Here is a 26,221-nt window from a genome sequence, read left to right on the forward strand (position 1 = left end):
CTTGTGAAATCTTACATAATTATATTCCTATTGTCAGGTTGGGTCTAGCAGTTAGACTGTATAGTGTTTTCTCATTGCACAACATCTGCAAATCAATAAGGAGAAAGCCTGAACAATGAGATGACGTTGGCTAGCCAGAACCGGGCCTCGCGTCACCCAGGAGGCGGCTCTGCAGTTTCACAGATACAGCTGCTAATTCCTCTGCTGGGCAGGGTGACTGGGCAGGGTGGTGGCCTTTCCAGTGGGTTTCACTGAGGTGATATTTAAAAGAGAAGAGTGAGGGCATGAAAGAAGAACAATCACAACACTTTACACAGAAACTGACCAAATTTTTACTGCATTTGCCCCACGCTGGATTCCAACATGCTGGTCCAGAACGCGGCTGGCTAGAAGCTTCTCCAACAGGCTTTCCCTTCCCCGCCATGTACATTATTAATTTTGATCTTACTCACTGTCCCAAGTCCGGAGGCATTTAATAAAGACACTCTTAATGCAAACAGTGAGTGGTTACAACACACGGATGGGGTGGGCACGGTTTCCACGACACAGAGTGGAATCCAGGAAAATGACACGCAGAGGCAAGACGCCCCCTTCATTGCTAATGGTATCATGGAGCTCAAAACCCACAACTGCTTGGTTTTGTTTTGTTTTGCTTTTTAAAATTCCTGGAATATATTGAAACTACTTGTTCCTAGCATTATTTCATATTTTTAATCAAATATCTGACCTGATTCAAAACATATTTGTTTGCATACATCTTTGCTTAGCTCACCTTATTTATATTGATATAGGATGAAGATTACAAATATCTGCATAAAAAGAGAAACTGTGTGACTCTATATGAAGACAACAACCATCACATTCCACAGCACGTCAGTGGTTAGTTTTCGAATGGTCAAGCATTATTTCAAACAAGAGAAAGAATATAACTGAACACAAGCGCCACAAGAAAACAATCAGAACAACAGAATCAAACCCAACTTCTCTATTAATCATTTAAAAACTTGAGCTCTGTTTCTAACACTTTTCATTAATTGTTATTTTAAGCTCCAGTAGCAGGATCAGATTTCTGCTGCCTCTAGGCAAATGAGTTATGATCTGATCTCAAGTTCCAAGGGAAATGCTCAAAGTTTTATTTTTCCCCAGTTGAATAAACAGTACCATGTACATTATCTCTTGTGTTAGAATAGTGTTGTCTTCACATAAGACTCAAATAATGGTATTAGTCATTCATTTCCTTGAACTCAGACACCCTCATGCGTGCTGACAGGTTTATAAGGATGTGGTGGCAGCCGTGGGTTCTGGGAGTTGCTAGATGGCCGACTTTGATTTCTTGCAGTCCTGAGCCATGGAGCCTGGGTTCGCCTGGTTATTGTCCGCTTTCTCTCTCAGATGCTTGGCTTGTCTGAAAGATTAATACATTAACAAGAGCTGAGGTCCAGGGTTGCACATCTTCAGACATGTTTATTAGCAGATGGCACATAGGATTCAAAGGTCACCACAAAAGTGACATTTTAAAGTGAAACAACAATATTTATGTTCAGATAGTCTGCTGATGAGATCATGTGGAAATGGTTTTGATTAAATTAGCTTATAAATGGTTGCCAATCTATAGACAACTTAAAATGCCATGTCTGTTTACCAAATGTTTTCTTCTCACGCTCTTACCTTTTAAATATTAATGACCAAATGCTGGGGATTTTTGTTGTTGTTTTCTGGGTTGTTTGGTTTGGTTTTGCTTCTTTGGGGGGGGCATGCTCATTTAACTACAGGATGATTATGTCTGGTTTTTACTTCCTGGGTTATCTATTTTTATATTAATTCTGAAAATGTTATCTCCTTTGTGTGTTCTGAGAACTTACTCACTGGCTATTATTATTGCTTTGAAAGACTTTGGATCCTACTATGTAAATATAATTGCCTTACATTTCTTCAGTATAAATTGGGTCTCTGGAGAGACCCAAAATCCAGTTCCTTAGATAGGGCCTTATGTACTAGTCTCATAAAAATGCTATGAGCTAGATTCCAGAAATAATTTTTATAGTTGCAACCCCTGGGAGCCCCAGTTCTATGGCATTGTTGTGCTGTGTTTCATATGGCGATGTGAAAAACCAAGTGCAGGCTAGGGGAGGGACACCTCTCCTTATAGTTTTTTTTTTTTTTTTTTCCTCACTGTTGTGTTCACAGCTTAGCAGGAACATGAGTGGGGTTTTTTTTTGTTTTTGTTTTTTAACTTCAGAAGGTAAGTTAGCCAGAAGATGGTAACAGTATGAAGTGAAAAATAACTTTTTGGTAAGTTTTGCAAAGTCTCTATAGTCAACAAACTCATATGTTTCCAACAAAGGCATTAATCAATTCATAGGTTAAAACTCACATACATATTATAGGAGATGAATATGACCACAAATGCTGCTTCTCATTTATCTACCTTTAATTGTATTATGTATGATTTTGTAAGATTTAGATATCATTGTTTTGAATGTTTTTACATTACAATTGTCTATGCCTCATCTTTTGTACCATTACAAAAGTTACAAATAAAAAAAAAAAAAAATACCAAGGAGGATTTACTCACTTTTCAAGAGAACCCTTTTCAATATTCATTGCTCCATCAATTGGATCCAGTCCTTGTTCAGAAAATTGTTTCAAGGCACTTAAAGCTGCCTACAATGAAAACAAACAAGGAGAACCATTCACTGACTTTAATGTAATGCAGAGGTAACTGTAAAACAAAGTCAAGATAGACTATCATTTTCACTAATCTAAAGAAATGCTTTTTACATCCTTTAGCAAAACTACATTTGAAAGGCTGAATTATCATGGAGCAATGTATATGTACATCTTTAATGTTATGTATATATACACACATATATACATATGTATATAACAAATAATATATAAATGAAAATAATAAATAATTTAAAACTATAAATTATATATGTATGTATACATTGTTTCCCCCCAAACTATGAGAGCTTCATTTTTAGGAAGGTTGGGAAAAAGAATTTCAATGAGTCTTATCCCTCATCCATAGTTTTGCAAATTCCATCTGCAAATGTAACACCTCATATAAGCATACAATATTTCAGTCAGTGACTTTGCATGTTTTCTCCTCACGTGACTGAGATTATATATTCTCTTCCTTCAGATGTGAGGATATCCGGTTTTTCCACCTTGAGTACTTTTTCCAAAGTTAGCATAAAGGTATTGTTCAATTTTGTGGATGTTGAATTCCAAATTAAGTTGCAGAATATTAGCAGAAATGGACAGCAGGTACTCATGCATAGTCAGTGGAAGGCTATGATGGCATTCTGAGAGAAAGGGAAGGAGCAAGAATCCCAGCTCCTTGGGGCTCTGGTGAGGTGTTGATAGGCCCAGGAGGTGTGGGATGCTGACGGGTGATGACAGGCTGGTGGAGCCTGGCTGGATAGCTGGGAGGCACCAAAAATGCAAAGCTGATAAGATCTACATAACTTGTTGACACTCTTGTGCATGTTCCAAATTGTTATTTCTTTGAATAAGAATTTAGTTGCTCTTCCCCTCCCCCTCCCCACCTTGGAAACTCTATTAGAAGGGCTTTGTTGAGTCTGAGGTAGGTGTCGGCCTCAGAGTTGTTTGCATCTCCAGAGTCCTGCTGGTTCACACTTCAGGCATCTGTGTCTTCTCAGCTGCCTTTGAGAAGAACTAACTCTTGCAGTTTCTCAAACTTTTATCTGCCAAAGGCCCCTTTTGGGTACCTAAGTGCATGGGTTCTTTTACATTTTTTTATGAAGAAGACAGTTGGAGGGTTTTACTTTTAAGTTAATAAACCTCTTTTTTTTTTTTTTTTTTTTTTTCCATGCAGTTTTAGGTTCACAGAACAATGGAGGAGATAGTATGCACAGTTCCCATGCACTGCTTCCTGCCTCCCTGTCCTAAACAGTTTCCCCTGTTACCATCATCTTGCAGCAGGACATAGTACATTTGTCATAACTGATGAGCAAATATTGCTATATTATCACTAAGTAAATCATATTTTACATTAGGATTCACTCTTTGTATTGTATATTCTATGGGTTTTCACAACTGCGTAATGACATGTACCCACTATCACAATATCTATGTATAGAATAGTTTCACTGCCTTAAAAATCCTGAGCTCCACCCATTTATCTCTCCCTTTCTACCTCCTTCCCCATCAAACCCCTGGCAGCCACTGATCTTTTTACCATCTCTACAGTTTTGCTTTTTCCAAAGTGTCATATACTTGGAATTATGCACTGTGCAGTCAGTCTTTTTGGACAGGTTTCTTTCACTTAGCAAAACACACTTAAAGTCCTCCTGTGTCTTTTCCCAGCTCATTTCTTTTATTTCATTGCATGGATGTGCCATAGCTGGATTAGCCCTTTGTTTATTAAGGGGGTCTTGATTGTTTCTAGTTTTGGGTTATTATGAATAAAACCACCATAAACATTCACTTATAGTATTTAGTGTAATATACTCTCAATTTGGGGGGATTGAACCCAGGGGCACTCAACCACTGAGCCACATCCCTAGCCCGTTTAATTTTTTTATTTTGAGACAGGGCCTCACTAAGTTGCTGAGGCTGGCTTTGAACTTGAGATCCTCCTGCTGCAAGCCACCACAGCCACTGGGATTACAAGTGTTTGCCATGGTGTCCAGTCTACTCACAATATTTTCTGTCTTTTCTCTTGGTTTTTTTGCATTTTTTGCTGCTTTGTTTGTGATACTAGGGATCAAACCCAGACTATATCTCTAGTCCTTTTTATTTTTTGTTTTGAGGTAAGGTCTTGCTAAATTTCCCAGGTTGGCCTCACACTTGAGATCCTCCTGCCTCAGCTTCCCATGTGGCTGGGATTACAAGTTGTGCCACCATATCTTGTGCTTGTTTGTTTCTTAAGCCACAATTTCTATATGTAACCAAAAGTATCAATATATAAATTTCTTTAGATGACTATTCTTTTCAGGTCTTTAAACTGAGCCCTCTAGATCAGATGTGCTAGTCTAAATACTCATCTGTGTCTGCACCGCTGGTCAGGGTGCCCTGGGACAGGAAGAGACTGTGTTTGGGCTCAGTTTTTACCACTGAACCTGGAGTCCTGCAGAGAGGTGGTCAGTGTCCTCGTCCCGCTACTCCAGATCTAGACTCTCAATTATGCTGTCTAGCCAGCATGTATAGCCAGGTAAATGTGGACCTCAGTGGGGCAGGAGCAATATGGCCATCTCACTGGGGTATCATTGTGGGCTTGAATCCTGCCGTCTCATATGCATATGCAGAAGCCCTGAGCTGCAATACCTTGGAATGTGATCTTATGTGGAAACAGTGTTGTTGCAGATGTGGTTAGTTACAATGAGGTCATACAGCAGTAAGTGAGGCCCTAACCCTGTCACTGGCGTCTTTATGTAAAGTGGAAATCTATACACAGATGCATGTTTAGGGAGAAGAAGAGAGAGATAGCAGTGATGCAGCAGAAACCAAGGGCACAAAAGATTTCCAGAAGTGACGAGAGATGCAGGGACCTGATCCTTCACAGCACTCAGAAGGAACCAAACCTTGATCCCATATTCCCAGCCTCCAGACTGTGAGGCAATAAACTTTTGCTGTTTAAGACCTGTAGCTGTGGTACTTCGTTCCAGCAGCCCTAGCAAACGATTACAGGTGCATCATGGTTCCTCTCTAAGGACAGCAGAATCAGTCTCCCTCTCTTTTAAATGGTTTCCTTTATTATTTTTTTATTTTAAAAAAATTGTAGTTATAGGAAAATCAGAATAGATAGACAGGCAAAAAGAGTTGAAGTATTCACAGTCCCATGCCCCACCCATTCACAACATGGTATGTGTTTTTCTACATCCTTGCCTATCCCCTCCCTGTAGCTACTCACTTTAACCTAGAGCAGATCTTAACACTTTTATAACCTGCTCTTTTCTCAGAACATGAGTAGTTTTCCATACCACCATAAACATTAAAAGCAGTGTTTTCTTGGTTGCACAGTATCCTATCACCTTTATATGCCTTTCTGTATCTGGCTAATCCCCACTGCTAGACATTTAACCTAGTTCAAATTTTTAAGCTGTCGTAAACACTGCACTGAACTTTCTACTCATTAAATCTTTGTGAACCATCTCAATACTTATGGCAAATCCTTAGAAATCAAATATCTGGTCCAAAGATGGTGCCCACTTTTGCAGATCTTGATCTATACTTTCTGCCTGTCCTCACAGATGTACCCACACCAGCAGTGGGAGGAAGGCATTTCTCTCAGTGCTTCTGTAATTACCTCTCAGAACCACTTTGCCAGTCAGGTGAACAAATTTGTTTTGTCATTTTATGGCCCTACCTTGTTTTTAATTTATTTATCCTGATCATTTACCTAATTCATTAACTTTGGCCTTAGTAAGGATTTGATTGCTTTCAAAGATTAAATTCATTTTTGAAAGACCCAGATTTGAACAGCTCTGCCCACAGCCCTCAAAAAAAAAAAAAAAAAAAAATTGCAGAGGAATTTGACTCTTGTTTGGATTTGATTGGGTGACCTCTGAGACCCTGTCAAGTCCTGCAGTGCTGGGATGGCTACGCTAAGAAGAGTCATGTGATTAAGTATGTTCTTGTGGGCTTGTGCCATCAACCTGAGCATGTGTTCCACCTCCCACATGCGTGTGGCACCAAGAGTCAGACCCATTCCCTTCTCAGTTCCAAAGATCATTCATGCCTAACCTTCTTCACAAATACTCCCAACTTCTTGGGGTGGGCTAATGAACTTAAAGGTCTTCATAGTTGCAACAATTTTGAACAAATGATCAGCTATTCTGTTCGGATCCATTAATATGTGAATTGTTGGCAAGAATGTTAATTTTGGTCAATTTCTTCCCAAATGAACTATTAATAGTCCATTTAAATTTGCAGTGTGATATTGCTGAATGAGACTTCTGAGAGCTCCAAGACCCTCAGTCCTGTTTTATTCCCAAGAAGGCCAAAACAACAACCCAGATCAAATTTTTACACTTGTGTGTGTGTGTGTGTGTGTGTGTGTTTGGTGCTAGGGATCAAACTTATGACCTCAACCAGGCTACTACAGAGCTACACTCTCTGCACCCCAATTTTTTTAAAACTTTAAAAAATAATTTATAAGCTAACTATAGCCCATTTTCCTTGGTTGTTGTTAGGAACACTTGGTTCCTAACATGGCCTGAATCCATGAACCAAATAAACTGCTTCATGTCCAGAACTATGGTACCTGCTCTCTTTCCTCTGAATAGAGACATACATAAGACAAAGGCCAGGTCTCAGGGAGCTGGTTCAGTGTTTTATCTCTTACAAAATTTCTGGGATGATTTTATCATCATGTCATTCTGGTCCCTGTGCACTGTCAAAATGACTGTCATCATTCAAAGAGCATCCTACAAGCTGGAATGGCGGGTGCTCTTTCACACTGTGCCATGAACGGATTTTCAGAATTCTTGAGTGACTGCTTCCCTCTGAAGGTATGCTTGATAGCTTCCAAGTAACATTCCCTTATCTATCTGCTGAGATCATTCAACCCACGTCTTGTTGATAACCTGGAACACAATAGCTTATAAGTATGAAAGGACTTCTTTCTAATTTATAAAAGACAAAGATGATAATTTATCTTAACCTCTGTAAACAGTAGTAGCTACCATTTGATGAGCATCATTCTGCCACTGGCTCTATACCTGCATGATCTCAGGTGTTATCACAGCCCTGCAAGGGAGGTCCTGCCCATAAGGAATCCAAAGCCAAGAGAATTCACTAACCTACTTGAGTAGCAGAGATGTGAACCCCAACTATCTTCTTGGTCATTTCCCTTTATTTTCTCTGAACTTAAATCTGTTCACATTCAGCCTGCTCAATTTCAGCATGGCTTCTTTCAAAATTATTTCAAAATCACTCTTAGTTTCTCTTTCATACTCACTCCATCCACTGTGTTCCACAATAATGACTTCAAGTAAGCTAACAAAGTTACCTCCATTTTCTTGAGAAGGAATTTACATTCTTGTGGGAGTCCCACAACCCTCTCTCAGCTTCCCTGGTTTGACTTCCAAGGCTCCACTCAGCACTTCTGTAACACTTACAGTTTTAGCTAATGCCAAATGAATGACTACAGGAATTATTTTGTCACTTAGAATCACCACAGGACCACAAACAAGATGACTTGATTCTCCATTTCTTAACACTCTGAGGGTAATGAGTCTGCCTTCTTTACTGGCCTCCCTTCTCCATCATTCTGAAAAGACTTTTCCCCTTTTGGCCTTCCTGTGTTTGCAGGCAGGAGGGAGAGAGGAACTCAAGGGTTTTGCCAAGTTTATAGGCTGTAGGAAGCTACAGCAAGAAGAGGTTGTGGGAGCCCGGGGTAGTGGTGCACGCCTGTAATCCCAGTGGTTCTGGTTGGGAGGCTGAGGCAGGAGGATCATGAGTTCAAGGTCAGCCTCAGCAACTTAGTGAGGCCTTAAGCAACTCAGTGAGACCCAGTCTCTAAATGAAATATATAAAAGGGATGGAGATGTGGTTCAGTAGTTAAGAGCCCTTGGGTTTAATTCCCAGCACCAAAAAAAAAAAAGGAGGTTCTGGGATTAGAAGCAAAATGGACAAAGAAGGTAAAGGGTTTGACTGTGATGCACAGACAGCCATGAACCCAAACTGCTTAGGAAATCAGAGATGGGCAGGTGCTGCTGATCATGTGGCTCCTCTTGCAGGTACTAAGAGAACATTTCGGGAGCTGCTTCCTCCTCCGCTTGCCAAGAGCACAACTGTGGAATCCGGGGCTCTCCTCCCACTTTCATCCTCAATTCATCACCCACTATTTTCTGGGAAAGGACATTTACCAATTAAAGAATTCCACAGGAGATGGGTTAGCTTCTCTTTCTACAGCAAAATGCCCACAACAATAGAAAGATGCAAAATGCCTGAAAAAGCCACATGACATTTAGCAAGATCCAATTATGACTGAGGTCAAACAAAATGAGCCTTTGCTATCAGATCAATTATTTCAAAGAACAATGGATAATGCAGTGGCTTTATGAACAAATGGTAAAATTTAACAGTCTAAAAAGTGTTTTACTATACTCCTCCAAATTAGTTCAGAAAATGGTAATATCAACAAAATTCTCATGTTTTTACTCACTGAATAAACGGTCAACTTCCTAGAGTCCAGCTGCTTTAAAAAATTCTGAACGCATTATAAATCTGCTGCATAATACTAAAGGACACTTTGGAATGAGGGGAAAATCAAATAGCCCTCATTTGGGAAGATATACTTGAAGCCCGGTTAAGAGGCAAGTTCTAAATTGTCTATTTACTGAGAGGGTAAATAGATAACAAGATGTTCAGATTGCACTGGCTACAGTTCACCCTTTCAGCATGGACAATTTGCTGTGCAATGAATGTAAACTAAACTTGGGGAGTCGTGGGAAGGAGGCAAATCTGGGTTCCCTAATGAGGAACATCCTGGATGATGCTGAATCCAAGTTGTGTAACTTCCCACTCACTGAGGATTAGAGAATTTCAAAGATACACTAACGTAAGTACCCAGAACCCTCCATAAGTCTTTGGCCATAAACAAATAGACAACTCAATGATTTCATTTCCAGTGTTTTCCTAGCAAATCAAAACAAACACTCGGCATCCATTTGTAGGTTACCACAGCCTATCAACCTTAGTCTTAAACTTCGGCCTATGACAACTAATGTGCTCTGTGATTTAAAAAGAAAAGACACAGCCAAAGCAAGAAATATAGCTGTGTTTGGGAGAAAAATTAAAGAAATATTTTCAAGAAGTGGATGACATGTCCTGTTTTTATGCCTGTCTTTTCAGTGCTACACTTGCATCCATTTTTTGTTTTGTTTTGTTTTGTGTGTGTGTGTGTGTGTGTGTGTGTGTGTATGTGTGTTTCCCTTAGAGAAAAGCATCTGCATAGTGATATGGAAATATTTTTGTCCCCAAAAGATTTTACAACTGCTTTGTGAATGAAGCCACACAGGTTCTAGAACAGATGTCACCACCGACTCATGTGTCGCTTGTTTGGTGCGTAGTTATAGCAATGCCAGAAACACGATGCCAATAAGATATTTTCCATGCCTATTGTCGGTCCTGGCTCTCCTGTGTGTGTGCGTGTGTGTGTGCCTGCAGAGAATGAAGGTGCGTCTTTCCAGTCATTTCTACAATTTGGAACTCTCCTCTTGACAATGAGCAATTAGCAAATAGTGCTAATTGTTAAAACCAATGCCTCTCTTCCTGCTTCCTTCTTCAGGGATTAGTTTGTAAAGACAGTGTAGCAGCATTATGTCATTCTCTGAGAGACAACAACAGTCTTCATTAGCAAAATGTGAATTTTTAACTCATCCCCCTGACAAACAGTTCTTTGTGAAGTCTTTGAACAAGATGCCCAATAAGTCCTTTTATTTCCTTTTCTTGTATGTCATACTTTCCCCACCAACTTATCCTGATTCCCAGAAACAGACAGGCTGTTCCTATTAAAGTCAATGATAACCATACCGTCTGAATGTGGCCTTCGTTTTTTAAAAAGTGTTCAACTTTGTTTGTTTTGCCTTTTCTCCCTAAAGTGCTTACTCATGTTGATCTCTTCCTGGGAGCAGATCTAACTGCTAGATTCAGCTCAGAATGATCATAGTGGTCATGTATGCAGTTAATTAAATCAGTCTCCTGCCATGAGGAAATGATAGGCTTCAAAAGCAAATGTCTCCATCTAGAGTGGAGGATTCTTCTAACTTTCCATCCCAATAGTCTCTGGGACTGACTCTATATTAAATCACTCAAATGATTGAAAAGAGGGTCTTTACTAACTTGAAGGTTTGTTGCCCAAAGAATGTGAAGTTTAAGGTTTCTAAGAGATCCTTTTCCTGCTTTGAAAGGTCTGTAATTAAATGCCATGTCTCTATATAAAACAAGAGAAACCAAAAAGATATTTATGTTTCTAAACTTTATCACCAGTCTATTTCATTTCATATGAATCAATGATATAACTTTTTTAAATGAAAAGAGGCCTACCCTGAACGTTAATTAACCCACTTGCTGCCTTGCTTTCTAACAATTTCATTGTAAGCCTGCACTTCTCATTTGAGCTCCCACAATCCTATTAGTTCAGGTAATTTCCATAAAATTGGTACTTTATAAAATGACTTGCCCTTGGAACAAAGGACTGTTGCCTGCTAAGGTGATGGTTACTCTTCGGGAAAAAAAAAAAAATGGTTGTAGAAAAAAAAAAAAGTAGGAAGGTGGGTGTTCAGAAACACGCAGATTTTCCATAGTTTCCTAAAATAGGTGTTCGGCTCTAGAACTTGAGAAATTGGTTAAAAAAAAAATGAGCAAACTTCAGATTTAACCACTGCCTTCATTTCTGCAGTTAGGCTCTTAGAATGGGTAATTTATATAGCTGCCAGCCATGGCAACAACACAGAGACGAATTTAAAGCAGGATTAACTGTGCTGCAGAATGTCATCAATGTGCTCAGAACAAACTTGAGCAGCAGCACCACTACCATGACTTCCTGTAACGAGGCTTTTCTGTTTGTCCAACATCGTTCCTGCTCAAAGCCCTATTTTGCCCTGTATTCAATTATTTTTGACTTAACACAAAGTTCCCTTTGTAATGGGGTTTGCCACAACATGTTGGTGGGCACACTGACATGCTGACAAGGTAAGTGTCATAATGGCAGCATCCTTCTCTGTGGAAGATAGAATAATGCTCCCTATCACCAACTTGTCCATATCCTACTTCCCAGAATCTGCATGTTCCCTCACATGGCAAAAGGGATTTGGCAGATGGGGTTAAAGTATGAATGTTGAGACGGGAAGATTAGCCTAGATTATCTGGTTGGGTCTACTCTAATCACTCAAATTAAAATCAGAGAACCTTTCCTGGCTTTGGTCAAAGAAAAAGATGTACCAGGGAAGACTAGTCGAAGAGGTATAGTTGTGTTGATTTCGAAGATGGAGGCAGGGGGCCATGAGTCAAAGAATACAGGTAGCTGCTAGAAGCTGAAAAAGGAAAGGAAGTAGATTCTCCCCTAGAGTCTCCAAGAAAGAACTACTGAAACATTGATCTTAGCTCAGCGAGACCCTTGTCTGACTTTTGGCCTATAGAAGTCTAAGGCAATACATTTGTGGCAAGTCAATAGGTCTTCGGTAATTTTTTAAAGCAGAAAAAGGAAACTAATACACTCTCCTTGTCATCTGGACAAGGAAAAGGGTTTGGTATCTGGAATCTGCTATACTTTGGATCTTGAATGTGCCCCAAAGGCCTGTGTGTTACAGACTATCTTCATGGTGGTGTTAGTGGAAACTGGTAGAACTTTTAGGATATGAGGACTTGTGGGAGGTCCTGAAGTCATTGGGGCCTGTATCCAAAGGCAACTGTGGGAGCCCATCCTTTTCTTCTCTGACTTTTGCTTCCTGGCCATGAGGTGAGCAGTGTTATTCCGCCACATCCTCCCACCACGATGTACTGCCTAACCACGGGCCCTAACAATGGGGCTAATCAACCATGAACTGAAACTTCCAAAACAGTGAGCCAGAAATAAACCCCTTCTCTTTATAAGTTGATAACATTTTGTTACAGCAATGAAAAGCTGACTAACATAAAGTTTTTCAGACCTGGATTAAAATTTCAGCTCTAGCACTCCACCTGTGTGTCCTTAAACAAGTAACTTTGTCCCTCTCAGTCTCCTGTTCATTATCTGTAATTTGGAGACTATAACACCTACTGCACTGGATTATTCAAAAAGTTAATGGTTAGACTTTAGTGGTGTTTAATAAATGAGAGCTTGAATTATATATTTTTCTTTGCTGTATTTTCAACCCAACATCTGGTGATAAAATTCTTATACTCCTTTTCTCTTCCTTGTTCATTTAAGTCAAATTCCCTTTATATTTCTCTAAATTTTTTCAGCCCATTGCTCTTGTTCCTCTTCCTAAGAAAATCCTATCATTAAGCCTCCTTCTTAATCAAAAGCTATTAAAAATTCCAAGCCCTAGAGTAACATTCAGTATCTTCACACTTAAAAATATTAGAAATAAATTATTTACATCTAAATACCCATGTTAAAATTTCTTTGATAGTCTCAAAGATCACTTTTTAAATTGGTTTTTAAATCTATATCCTAATGGTTCACTCCTTGTATTTGATTAACTGATCTTTTAAGGCCAAGGAGTCCTGTGGTGGATGGAATAATGACCTCCAATGATATCCATGTCCTACTCTATAGTACCTGTGAATATGTTGTTTTACATGGCAACGGGGACTTTGCAGATGGGATTAAATTAAGGGTTTTAAGATAAGACTTTCACCTGGATTTTGCAGGTAGACCCAATCTAATCCCAGGAATGCTTAGAATTAGAGAATCCCAGGTATGGTAGTGATGGTGAGAGGGACAATGGGAGAAGAGTCAGAGGGCTATGTCATCCCTGGCTCTGAATGCTGGGAAATGGATTCTTCTCCAGCACCTCCAGAAAGGAGCATAGCCCTGTTCACCATGCAAGACTTCTGACCTGAAGAACTATAAGATAATGCATGTGTGCTGTTGTAAGCCACCAATGTGTGAATATTTGGTAGGGCATCCATTGAAAATGAGTACAAATCCATTTAAGGGGACTACAGGACAGAGTTGTAAATGTCTATTGAGACTACACTGGTGCTGAGCCCAGGAAGGAGACTGTGCGGGCCTGACTGGGATGACTGGGGAAAGCGAAAGCTGGGCCTGAGAAGAAATGGGGTCTACAGTGCTGAGGGTCAGGAGGTTGGCCCTGCAAGTTCCCTGCAAGCCACAGCAAGCAGGAAGAGAAGAGCACCCCATACCTCCTGAATCAGCCTTTATAAGATTTCATCACTTCCCACATAAGTCCTTCCATGGCCTCCTTCCACCTTCACTACCACCCTTGTTCTACTCTCTCTTCACTCATGTCTACACTGGGCTCCTTTCTCTTCTTTTACTGGAACAAACTCCCTCCCACCTCAGGTCCTTCTGTCCATCCCCTCTCAAGAACCAATGCTCATCTTTCATTAGGTCTTAGGTGCAGGACACCTCTCCCAACCACCCCTTCCCCCAACAAATCACAGCCTGCTTATTTCCCTCATAGCACTTGTCTGTCATTATTTCCCTGAGGGAGGACCCTATATAACTCACCACTGGAAACTGTCATTCATTTAACAAATGTCTGTTGAGAACCAGACACTGTGCTAGACACTAGGAAAACTAATGCCAACATACATGGTTTCTTGTGGGTGTCTCCCAGCTGGGAGAACAGCTGGCAAGTGATGGCCTTGCAATGCAATAATAGCTCCAAAGAAAGAACATACAACAGTAGCACCAAGAAAGGGTGCTTATCATGGAGAGGCAACATTTGGGGTGAGACTTAGGGTAAGAAGATCTTTTGGAGTCCAGAGGAGCAACATTAAAGCCCTGCAGGATGCTGGGGCTGGGAGGGTAAGTGGGGATGGGGAGCATGGCAGATATTCATCACAGTTTTAAAGCTGCTGTGTAGAGAAGGTAAGCACTTCACTGTGGAAAGCCTGGGCCACACTCAGTGGATGAAAGCCACAGGCAAAAGGATTTGGAGATCAGAACAAGAAGGAAACTTGTGTCCAAGAGGAAATGTGTCAACAAGGGGGCCCTGAGGAAAGACTGGGTGGTGCCCATTGCCAGGGCCATCTGTCAGGTGACAGGCAGATGGTTGTGAAGGCCCTGCCATCTTCAGCTCCCTGGTACTTAGGGTTGGGCCTGTTCACACGTGGCCATGCAGATTATACCCCAGTCTGTGTGCAGAATGACAAGGGTTGTTAGAGAAGTGACACGTAGAACTACCTAACAAGTTGTGAGTATGCTGAGAACTACCTAACAATTTGTGAGTATGCTGAGTTCTCATGATAAGGGTAACATGTGGGCCTGAGCCTCATCACTGGTCATGTGAGGAAGGGACTAGCCTGTGCTATGCCTCAGCATCTCCATTTAGAAGACTGAATCAGGAAAACCACCCCACTGTAGGACTTAATTCTATGAGGGATGCTTATACACTTCCAAGGGGGTTCCTCTGTGTACAAGTAGTGCTAGTAAATGTTTAACTGACCCTCTAGGAGGGAAATCCTGACCTGTAGTATCTGTTGATACCCCTCCATGGCTGATTTTCACCTTCCAAGGTGACTCAATGAACATGGAGTTGGGAGAGGTGTGCACAGTTGGTGGCTTTTAGCCAGCAGGATGTGCTACAGCAGCCTATACACACAAGTGTCATGCATGATCTCCAGCTTCCTGAGTAATGCTGCAGGCAGTGAAGCAAAGTGGGTCAGAGCCTGGGATTTGCAGCTGAACACACCTGAGATCAGTGACTGACTCTACCTCTTCCTAGCCCATGTGAATTTGGACAAGTAAAATTCTCAAGAATTAAAATGCCTACAGTTCACATAAACCCAGAGTAAGGTTTTGTTTGCTTGTTTGTTTGGCACAGGGATTGAATCCAGGAGTGCTTAACAACTGAGCCACATCCCCAGGTCTTTTTATTTTGCTAAGTTGCTTAGGGCCTCACGAAGTTGCTGAGGCTGGTCTCAAACTTACAGTTCTCCTACTTCAGCCTCCTGAGTTGCTGGAATTACAGGTGTGCACCACCATATCCATCCCAGAGTAAGATTTCTAAAATGTAAATAAAAACAGATGCCTATCCTGTTTGAAAGCCTTCAAGCACTTCTCTTTCTTTTTTTTTTTTTTAATATTAGTACTGGAGATTGAACCCAGGGGCCCTCTACCCGAGCTACATCCCCAGCTCTTTTTATTTTATTTTAAATAAGTTGCTGAGGGCAGCCTTGCTATTCTCCTGCTTTGGCCTCTCAAATCACTGGGATTCCAGGTGTGCACCACAGTGCCCCACTAAGGACTTCTCGTTTTTCTCAGAACAAATCCCAATTCCTGACTATGGTCCCCAAACCCTATGTGATTCTGCCCAAGCTCCAGCTCCAGACTCATCACCTACCACGCAAGCCTGAGCCCATGCAGTTCGAGCACATCAGCCTATTGGCTCTTAGAAATCCCAAGTTCTGTGAGGGCAGAAATTTGTGTATTTTATTCTGTGTGAATACTCAGCACCTAGAAGAGTAAATCCTCAATAAATACCTACTAGCTGACTAAAAGAATGAATGAATGGTTAAAATAGTGCCTGTGGTTAAGACTATCCAGTTACTTCTAAGCCGCATTTTATATACAGTCGTATTAATTCTTAGAAGTTCCCCATGGAAATTAAAAAGCAAATTATTTCCCCCATTTATGGAAAGCCACAAGTTAACAATTCAGATGATGTTAAAGACAACATTCAGCTGGAGTGAATAGTGTCTAAATGTCAGTATTTCAAATGAAGCATGATCTTAGGGTCTTGAAAGGTCTCCAATGTGAATGTTTTCACATGTTGTAAACTTACTTTATGCCAATTATATTTTTGCAACTTTAGAAGAAATGTTATTGGAATTAACTCTAATGTTTTCTAGAAGGTGTCTTTTTTATATTAACACAAATGCAAAGTCATTACAAATGACTTTTGTAAGACGTAAACAATCTCTCTTTTTTTTCTAAGTTACAAATGGAAGAAAAGCATAACATTAATAATACCACACTTTGATAATGTTTAGAAATTTTATTAAAAGTAGTTTTTCAAGTCTATAATTAAGTAACTATCTTAAAGGAAAAATCTAGAGTCCTGATTTCCTCAAAACATCTTCATGAAAACAATATAATCAAGTAATATGGAATATTATGTGTTAGAATAATATGGTCACAAATGGTCTCCTTGCCTACCTTCATTCCAAAATGAGAAGAAATTTAGAATTCTTTGGGGGATATGGGTTAGATATGCCAAATACTTGTGTTTTAGAAGTTCTCCTAAGTTGTTTATAGAAATTGCCAGTACTCCAAGAGGGTTGACACATTCTAACATATCCAAACACTGTTTTTCTAATTTCTTGCCTACAAATGAAGATGTAAAGTTATAAGTATAAGAATGTATGTGATGATCAGTGTTGGAATCCTAATCCATCTTAAGCTGCATGCATGACAACTGGCAGTTCCTAATGCCTATTAAGAGACAGGTTTTTTTGGCCTGAGGGTAGATTCTCTTTCAAAAGCAGAATATTTTTCTTCTTTTGCCTTCTAAAGATATCACATTAAATTCCACTCTTGATGGTTAATCTTTTACAGAGGTAAGATAGATAGAAGAGGGCATCTATGATAGTTTCAGAAATTTGGGGCAAAAATGTAACACAAGGCATTCCAATATGAATTCAAAATCAAAACCTTAACTTGGGCAAGGGACATTAAATCAACCAACAGCATTCTTTAGAAATGCCTGACATTCAGTTGGATAGAATTATATATTGAAATAGATTGTAGGCATATTGCAAATGTTTTCCCCCTAGCATCTGGTAGTATCAAAGCCCAGGAGGAAAGGAGGGTGACCGTGCCAGAATTAAAAAGCTGCCTCGTTGGATAAATATGCAGAAAGGATATGAATTAAGTTATCAAAAGGCTAGAAGAATTTGCTGAAGGGAGGGGTGGTTTCTAAAAGCAATAAGCTTTTTCGATTTTGACAGCATGCAACTCTAGTGCTTTGTATAGCTAGTATTATTTGCCAAATGAAGGTAAAATGATATTTCAAAGGGGGAAAATTAGTGAATGAGTACAAACATCAAAACAACATGGCAATACTCAGATTTGTAAAAGTAAATAGTACTTAAAGTACCTGAAACACAATGCGGGATATGCCCCAAGGGAAATCAAGTATCTCCTCTATGAAGTCTTTCTGTATGGGGAGTACTGACCTGTGAATTCTGTGCCCTGTGTACAAGTCAAGGTAACCAAACTGTTGAATGAAAAACCCCAGAATCTCAATGTCCATGGAAAGCCCAACTGGATGTTCCTGGGCTGTGGATCCTGATCAATGAAGGTCCCAGACCCCTTCTGTCTTATGAGTTTGCCCCTGTCTGGGCCATTCCATTCAGTCCTCTTCATTCAGCCAATGGAAGAGAAAATAAAATAGAGATTGGTATCTAGGAGGAAATTATGAATGAGGAAGGAAGCCCTCACATTCCACAGGCCAGAGCCTGGTGACATGACACACTTAACTTCATGGGAGATTGGGTAACACAGTCAAGTTATGAGCTTAGGAAAATTCCAAGAAAGTTGATGCATGGTACCATGGCATTGTGCTCTCTTGTGAGGAATCTGCATGTCTGACTACCTGTGTTAAATCCCTAGGTACAGATGAGTCTTTTTTTGGTAGATGGACATAATACCTTTATATTTATTCATTTTTATGTGGTATTGAGGATCGAACCCAGGGCCTCACACATGGCAAGCACTTCTACCACTGAGCCACAACCCCAGCCCAACAGATGAGTCTTAATTGGCTCATGTCTATAGGACTAACACTGGTATGGGGATGATGCTCCACTAGTGGGTGGACATGGCTAGCTGGGTAACCTGGAGGTGCTATAACTGGTGTTCTGTACTCTCATGTTGCCAAGAAATGCCCAAATTTTCCTTCCTTCCTCAAAATTGCCTCTCTGTGATGACATCTCCAGAGGACACAGAGACCCTAAGTCAACAGTGACCCCCTATTTTATTAATTCTCACCATGCCATGTTTTTATGTAAGGAAAAGACTTAAGAGGAGAAAGTCCTCCCACCCTTGCTTCTGGAAGAAGCTTCCATGGGGTGGGGTAGGCTGGAGTTCTGGGAGACAAAGGACAGGTGGAAGGTTTTTAGTGAATCCCAACCTCAAGAATAAAAAGAACCAGAATTGACCCAGACTTCCTTATCAACTGAGAAAGGAGTCAGAAGTTATAGGTGAGCAGAACTGTAGAACTTCATAAAATTTCAGAGCTTTATTCTGTCTCCATTTAGTTTAACTTAACCCAGAAACAACCCCTGTGTGAATATTCAGGAGAAACAAAGACAAGAGTTTCTTCAGAGTTTACATCACAGTTTGCAAGCAGGCTGGGATAAGATGAATCCTAAGAAAGAGACTGAGGCAGTGAGCAACTTCATTCACTTGTTAAAAACAAAAGAAAAATCAATGAATTGGATGATATCAAAACTACCAACTTTTGCTCTGTGAAGTACTCTGGAAGAGGATGAAAAACAGGCTACAACTGGGAAAAAAATGTTTCCAGACCATGTATCTAATGGAGGACTAGAATCTAGAATACATAAAGAACTCTCAAAAACTCAGCAGCAAAAACCAAATAATCCAATTAGAAAATGGGCAAAGGACATGAAGAAACATTTCAGCAGTGAGGGTTTTTAGATGGCAAATCAACACACAAAAAGATGCTGAACATCACTCGCTGCCATTAAGACCACAGCATCACATTTCTCAAGAGAGTCAAAATAAAAAGTCGTAACAACATCACATGCTGGAGAAGAACCATAGAAACTGATCTCTCATTTATTTCTGATGTAAAATGGTTTGGCTGTCCTGGAAAATAGTTTTTCATTAAAACAACAACAAAAACAACAACAACAAACCATCAACTTAAAATAACCAGGTACCACACTTCAGGGCATTTATCCCAGACTAGTGGAGTTTTATATCTAATGCAAATGTTACATTAACTTTATCTGTAATAGTAAAATACTAGAAGCAAAAATAGACCAGAATAGGTGACTTGTTCCACAAAAGTAGTACCTTAGTACCATTTACTATTATTTCTCAATAATAGAAGGAATGAAACAACAATGCACATAATAACCTGGAGCAACTTCAAGGGCATTAGTCTGAGTGAAAAAAAGCCAATCTTGAAAAGTCACACACTACATGATTCCACTTATCTTGAGATGACAAAAGCAGAGAATCAGAGAACAGACTGGTGGTTGCTGAGAGCTGGGGGCGTGGGCAGTAGGGTGGGGGTGACACTATAAAGGGGCAGCAGGAAGGAGACTGGGTGCAAAGGGCACAGTACCTCTCTGTACCTTCCCCCCCAACTTTCTGTGCATCTATAATAATTAAAAATCAAAATTAGCCAGCATGGTAGCGACTCCCAGCGACTTGGGAGGCTGAGGCAGGAGGGTTTCAAGTTCAAAACCAGTCTCAGCAACTTAGTGAGGCCTTAAGCAACTCAGTGAGACCCTATCACTAAATAAAACATAAAAAGGAGCTGGGGATGTGGTTCAGTGGTTAAATGCCCCTGGGTTCAATCCCCAGTACCAAAAAAGAAAAATAAATAAAAAATTAAAATTAAATACAAAAAGAAAATTAGAACTATTTTTGGAAAATAGGATTTTTATCTTAAAATGAACAATTATCATAAAACTTTTAAAAATATTTAGATGTTAAAGAAAAGTCTCTCACATTGTCTTTCCCTTCAATGAATTCCAATCCCACCTCAAAGAAGTTACTACTATTAACTTAGAAGTTACTTAGAAGTTAGAAGTTACTTAGAAGTTACTACTATTAACTTGGGTGTTAGATAAAATACCTTCCAGGTATCCTATTTATTATATTCTCGTATACATATATATGGATTTTGTATTTTTTCCCTAGATGAAATCACTGTGCTCATTTTTCTGCACCTTGCTTTTTCATGTAACAATACACCTTGAACATCCTTTCTTGGCATCATAAATAGCTCTATATCATTCTTTGTCATAGCTACATCTTATTTCACTGTATAGCTATACTATAACTTATTTAATCAGTCTCCTAGTAATAGACATATAGATTATGTCTAGCTTTAACAAATAAAGCTTCAGTGGATATTCTGCTACATAAACTTTTTACAGATACATATAAGACAAACATAAAAATTTGATAGATACTGTCAAATTGTTTTTCTACAGAGGTGTAACAAGGTACAGGTAACAGTAGATTAAGGGGTCAGGAGAATAGTGCCACCAGGACCTCGAAGAGAAGGGGACTGGAGAGCACCCTGTTCATATCTGTGTTTTGGAAGGCACAGTCTGCCCTACAACTGGGGTTGGTGGCAGGGAACCCAGGAGGCAGGCAGAAGGGACCAGGCTTTTGTCCCAGTGGCCTCCATCTTTCCATAGCTGGCACACTGCCAACCTCCTCTTGCTGTTACAACTATTTTCACTTGGTTCACTCTTTCTGGATGTAGGGAGCCCAGGAGTGCTGACTGGATGGGGTGTGGAGAAGAGGTAGTGTTGGCATCCTTCACCAACTCCTGCCCAATCTGGATGAGGAGCCCTGTGTGGTCCCTGCTTAGACATGGCCCACCAATCCCTTCTGTGGACACAGAAGGCAGCAGCCCCTTGCCAGCATGGCTATGTGGAGGTCCAAATCCCTTTCAAGTCACGCAGTCCCAGACAAGACTCCCAGAGGCAAGGAGGTAAGGAAGAAACAAATGACATCCTCCCATCCAACGGGTTCAATTGTGAGTGCATGGCTCTGGGAGCTCAATGAATTTAAATGGGAAGAGGTGACATTTTTATATGTACCTGTTGAGTATCCCGTATCCAAAATTCTTAGGACCAGAAGTGTTTCAGATTTCTGAAGTTTTGGGATTTTAGAATATTTTCATAGACTTTATGTGTTGAGCAACCCTGATTCAAAAGTCCAAAATTTGAAATTTAGATTAGGTGCTCATAATTTTTGAGTTTCTCATTTTTGGATTAGGGATGCTTGATCTGTATTAATATGTAACAGAAATATTGGAAGTATTTTAGAAGTGTAGTTATTAGACCAACTGCAAAATTTTAGTTTTAGTCAATGTCTTAAACACATTTACTACTATAGCACAAATTTTTAAAATAATTTTTAGTTGTCAATGGATCTTTTATTTAATTAATTTATTTATATGCAGTGCTAAAGATCAAACTCAGGGCCTTATACATGCCAGGCAAGTGCTGACCACTGAGCCACAACCCCAGCCCACCTTTAAAATATTTTGATAATTGTTTCTCAATATAGTTTTGTGAAATCTTATATATTTTAAAAAGCATTCTAGGAAGAGATGTGTAGGCTTCACCAGATTGCCAAAAGGGTCCCCTATTTAACCAAAGCTGCAAATGAGATGAAGTGGATTCCAGGGAGGAAACTGCCCAATTTGTCCTCTTGTAATAAGATATTTGGGACATAGGGTTTTGGAGACATTAGGCTGCTCCTAAATGACTAGAAAGTTCAGGGCGTTGGCATATAATACAGATAAAGAAAAAAGACATCAGTGTTCTTCTGATGACAGCTGCTCTTTGATTTTTGTTGTCCTTTTGACCATCAGCCACAAGTTTAAGAACTTGCACACTGCTGATCAAGGACCCCTCTGCTTTTTACCTTGGATGTGTTTATTTAAAACCTAACAGCACATGCTACATAGGAGAAGAATAGAGAAAGGGATATTGCTAGAGTCAAACAAGTGTGTTCTGTCTTTGCTCCAAGGTGACTAGATGCTTCTATTGTTATATGTCGAGACACCACAGGATGTGGTGGCCCTAAAGGGGACGGCGAGGCAAGAAGGTAAGGGCATTTGTACCAACCACTCTCCTGCTCCTCTCTAATGTTTATACACACCCAAGTACCAGAGCATGAAGAAGTGGAGACTAGGCACAAGAAGAAACCAGCCACACAAACACCAAAGGACCCATTTAGCCACGTGTGGGTCCCACACGCTGCTGGACAAAGCCTACACTTGGCAGACATCTTGCCCACTTTCCCTCCCAAAGCAACTGAATAAACGTGATCCTTGAACAGTGCCTTCTCATTTCCAGCAGCTCTTTCATAATTTTGTGCTTTCCACTTTTTGAGACGTTGTCTTGGCTCATCCCACTTGAACCTACAGCCATCAGCTCCTTTATAATAGGGGTGTCTATAAAGAACTGCCCTGAAATATGCCTTTCCACTGCACTTAATGTCTTTCCAATTAGATCCAGATGTGAGGAGCTGAAGGAACAGTTCTCAGGACTGGACAAGATGACATAAATCTTGCAGCTGACAGAGATCCCACTGAGCTCGGCTGGGGAAATTCACAGAGAACTTGTTTGGGGCCAGAAAAGCGGCTGGGTATAAAGACAGATGTGTACACTCTGATTCGAAAAAATATGTTAAGAGAGAGAGAGAACTCTTCGCTAACACAGTGCCTACAAATTGGGCTGCAGGCCTGAAGCAGGTTGGGTTAGCTCCCCCTTCTCACTCACAGCTAGATCAAAGGAGGTGACTGAAGAGGCTGCTAGAAAACAGACCAACTCAGCGATGCTTCCTTAATTGCTCTTCTCAGAGAGAGGAAGGTGGGCACTCCTGACGGACCTTTGCTGGAAGAGAACAAGGGCTGTTTGTGCAGCTGAGGGTTTGGCTTTTATTTTTTTAATTATCAGATCTTGTACACTTTCCAGAAAGTTCCTTTTAAAAATAGTATATTCTTCCTCCTCTTCTCCAGATGCTAGGAAGTGCAGGTTCAGCCCAAACCGTGTCTATTTCAAAGGGACACAAAAACCCAGGGCTGGAGTTAAAGGAGTTTGGTGGCATGATGCCCAAGAACTGAAGGCTTTGGTTTTCTTTTACCCTCCCAGTAATTTTGTTTTTAAAGTTTGGAAAACAAATTCCACTGAATGATCAGCTTCTGCAGGATGCAGCCTGAAGAGGGCAGGGCGGGCAATGGAAGCAAGGAGCTGGGTGCAGGGAATGAGCCCAGTAAGGAGCAGACATGGTCACTCTGACAGACAGGTGCAACAGTGAACAAATAGCTGCCTGATGTAGGCAGAAGGCTCGCTTTCTAGAGATGCGGGTTCATAAAATAGCAGTTATGGTTTTGTTTTGTTTTTTCCCCCTCAAGAGCCTCCTCAAATGATCCACTGCCTTTTCTCTAAGCCTTCTTCCACTCCATCATGACAGCAAGTTCTGTGACAGAGGATAGAGCTCCTGGACACTTGCTCTAAGTCACCTCACAAAGGCTACTGCACCTGATCAGAGACACTCCTGCAAGTTTTGCCTGGTCCAGGCCAAACCAGGATCAGGAGGAATCCCTGGCTTTTCTCAGTTCAGGTCTTTGGCTTTTTTGTTTTTTTTTTTTGGTCAGGCATCCCATGGAAAGCTTGCGGATAGTGCATTTTGTTGACAATTTTATGACCCTGATCATTTCTCTCGAAACCGTATCTTTGAAATGGTTCCTTGTCTTCAGGTGGGTGAGAGCAAGACTGCTCTTCTCTCTACTTCCTGCTGCTGAGACGTCTGCCCAAAACAACAGTACTAACATAGTAGAAAGTTAGTTCTGGATCACAGAACAGCACAAATAGCTTTGACCACTTTTATTTTCCATCTCAAGATAAAAGCCAAAACATCTTTTTTAAATTTATATTTTACATCTTTTAGTTAGACATTACTTTTCTAAGTGAATTCGAAGTGCTGTAAAGATGTCTTCACAGACAACTCCAACTCTATAGAAATTAATGCAAATTACAGTGTAGATCAGTGACATGCTAATTTATAGCACTGTAAAGGTACAGTTCAAAGCTTGAACAAACCAGAAGGAAGTCAGTGGATTGATGGTTTGCAGTAAGAAAGGTTTAGAAACAATAAAACATAAGTGGGGTTTTCATTTGGAAATGAACTAAGGTTCATTTGTTCCACGTTACTGAGTTTTTAATTTAGATCTGCTGTTAAAACCTAATGCATTTTGTATTTGTGGTTAGTAAGTGACTCTTAACTCAATATCTTTAAAGAAAAAATTGCAAAAGAGCAGGAATAATTCTCAAAGATAAGACTCACATCTGCAGGTTTCTTTGCTAAAAATGTAATCTCTAAATCTCACCTTTAAAATGTAATTACAAAGCAGAAAAGTAAGAATTTAAAACATCTGTGATTTTCAAAGAGGTTAGCAATTATTGTAACAGGAAAAGCCCATTTCCACAGAGGTAAAATTCACCTGTATATAAAATATTGTACATTGCTGGCAATTATTAGTCTCAAACATTTATCTCTGAGTCAGAATGTAAAAACTGTTTTCCTGTCTACATAAGCATGTATTCCCATTTCTCTTCTCATCTTCCTATTATTTATACTGTTTCCCTACACCCAAAGTGCAAATATATTCAGAAAACATACTCTTTAAGATTCTGAGATCTGTCTGAGAAAAAAATCAAGAGAGACTTTGCTACCCAAGTCAAACTGGCAAAAATTGGCAGAGATACTTGGGTGCTTTGAGGCTGGAGTAGCTAAACCAGTTTGAAAATGGATAGCTCTTTTTAGAAATCAGAAGGAGAAACTTTTTTTTTTTTTAAAAGAGGAAATTAATTCTCAGGGTAGGTAGTTTTTTTTTTTTTTTTTTTTTTTTTTTTTCCCTTTCTTCTTGGAGCTGGAATTTAACCCATAGCCTCAAGTATAACAGGCAAGTGCTTTATCATTAAGTCACATTCCCAGCCTTGATTTTTTCTTCTTCTTCTTCTTTTTCATATTTATACCAGCAAGAAATAAAAAGTCTGGCTTGGTAACACAAATAACATTTTTTTCCTAAAAGATATGAAGCTACTGAATAAGCACGTGTTATTGTTGTTTTCAGAAGGAAAATGTCCTAGGTGAGGGTCAGAGCTGCCAGGCCACTCTCTCTTGTGTGAATGCCAGGTCTCAGTTTTGTGCTTTTGCTTGGATGCACATCTGTGTAGCCAGGAAACAAATGGACACTCACTAAACGCTTTTCCTTTTTCTCAAGACCACCTAACTCTAAATGCATTTCTTAGAGAAAAAATCCAGAATACTAGACTATTTAAAAATGAGTTATCCTAAGTGAACAATTTATCTATGAAATAAAGGTTATTAAAATTGTTTCTCAACAGAGCAAACTCTGCAATAGGAATTCTGTTCGCCAGACTAAGCAGCTACATTTAGCACTTATTCAGGCTCTCTGTTAGCTTTCAAGTGCCACACATTCATAAAGCTGCATTTTATTACACATGTCAAAACTTTAAACAGTAATTATGATATAACACCCACTGGGCAAAGATAAAAACTGTGAAAACCTGAAGAATATTTTATTTCTTCTTAGATTATTTGGTTGCCTATTTCATTTGCAGATATAACCTAATTTTTAAAATGTTTAGAGGATCTACCTATACCTTACATATTTACTTCTGCTTCTTGACAACAATCGCCATAAAATGGATTAAATAGATTGAAATGCTTTTTATGATTTGGGTTTGTACTTGTATTGAGGGATATGTATCACACCTGAATTAGTGGTGTCAATAGAGAAGGGAAGTGAAGATTAGGATT

The 26,221-nt window shown here is 39.8% G+C and overlaps 1 protein-coding gene across 14 annotated transcripts in view; it reads right to left on the reverse strand.

Moving 5' to 3' along the window:
• Positions 1–308: 308 nt before the first annotated feature.
• STAU2 (staufen double-stranded RNA binding protein 2) overlaps positions 309–26,221 on the reverse strand; it is a 344,586-nt gene continuing 318,673 nt past the window's right edge. For all 14 annotated transcript variants that reach the window (XM_079140529.1, XM_079140527.1, XM_079140534.1 and 11 more), the window contains 2 exons: positions 2,576–2,664; positions 309–1,405 (listed from right to left, as the gene is read on the reverse strand). In XM_079140529.1, coding sequence (XP_078996655.1) covers positions 1,312–1,405; positions 2,576–2,664 — 183 coding nt within the window. In that variant the 3' untranslated portion in view covers positions 309–1,311. The remainder of the gene's footprint in view (positions 1,406–2,575; positions 2,665–26,221) is intronic.

Source organism: Sciurus vulgaris (genome assembly GCF_902686455.1).
Source record: "Sciurus vulgaris genome assembly, chromosome: 1".
In the NCBI taxonomy this organism is placed as follows: domain Eukaryota; kingdom Metazoa; phylum Chordata; class Mammalia; order Rodentia; family Sciuridae; genus Sciurus; species Sciurus vulgaris.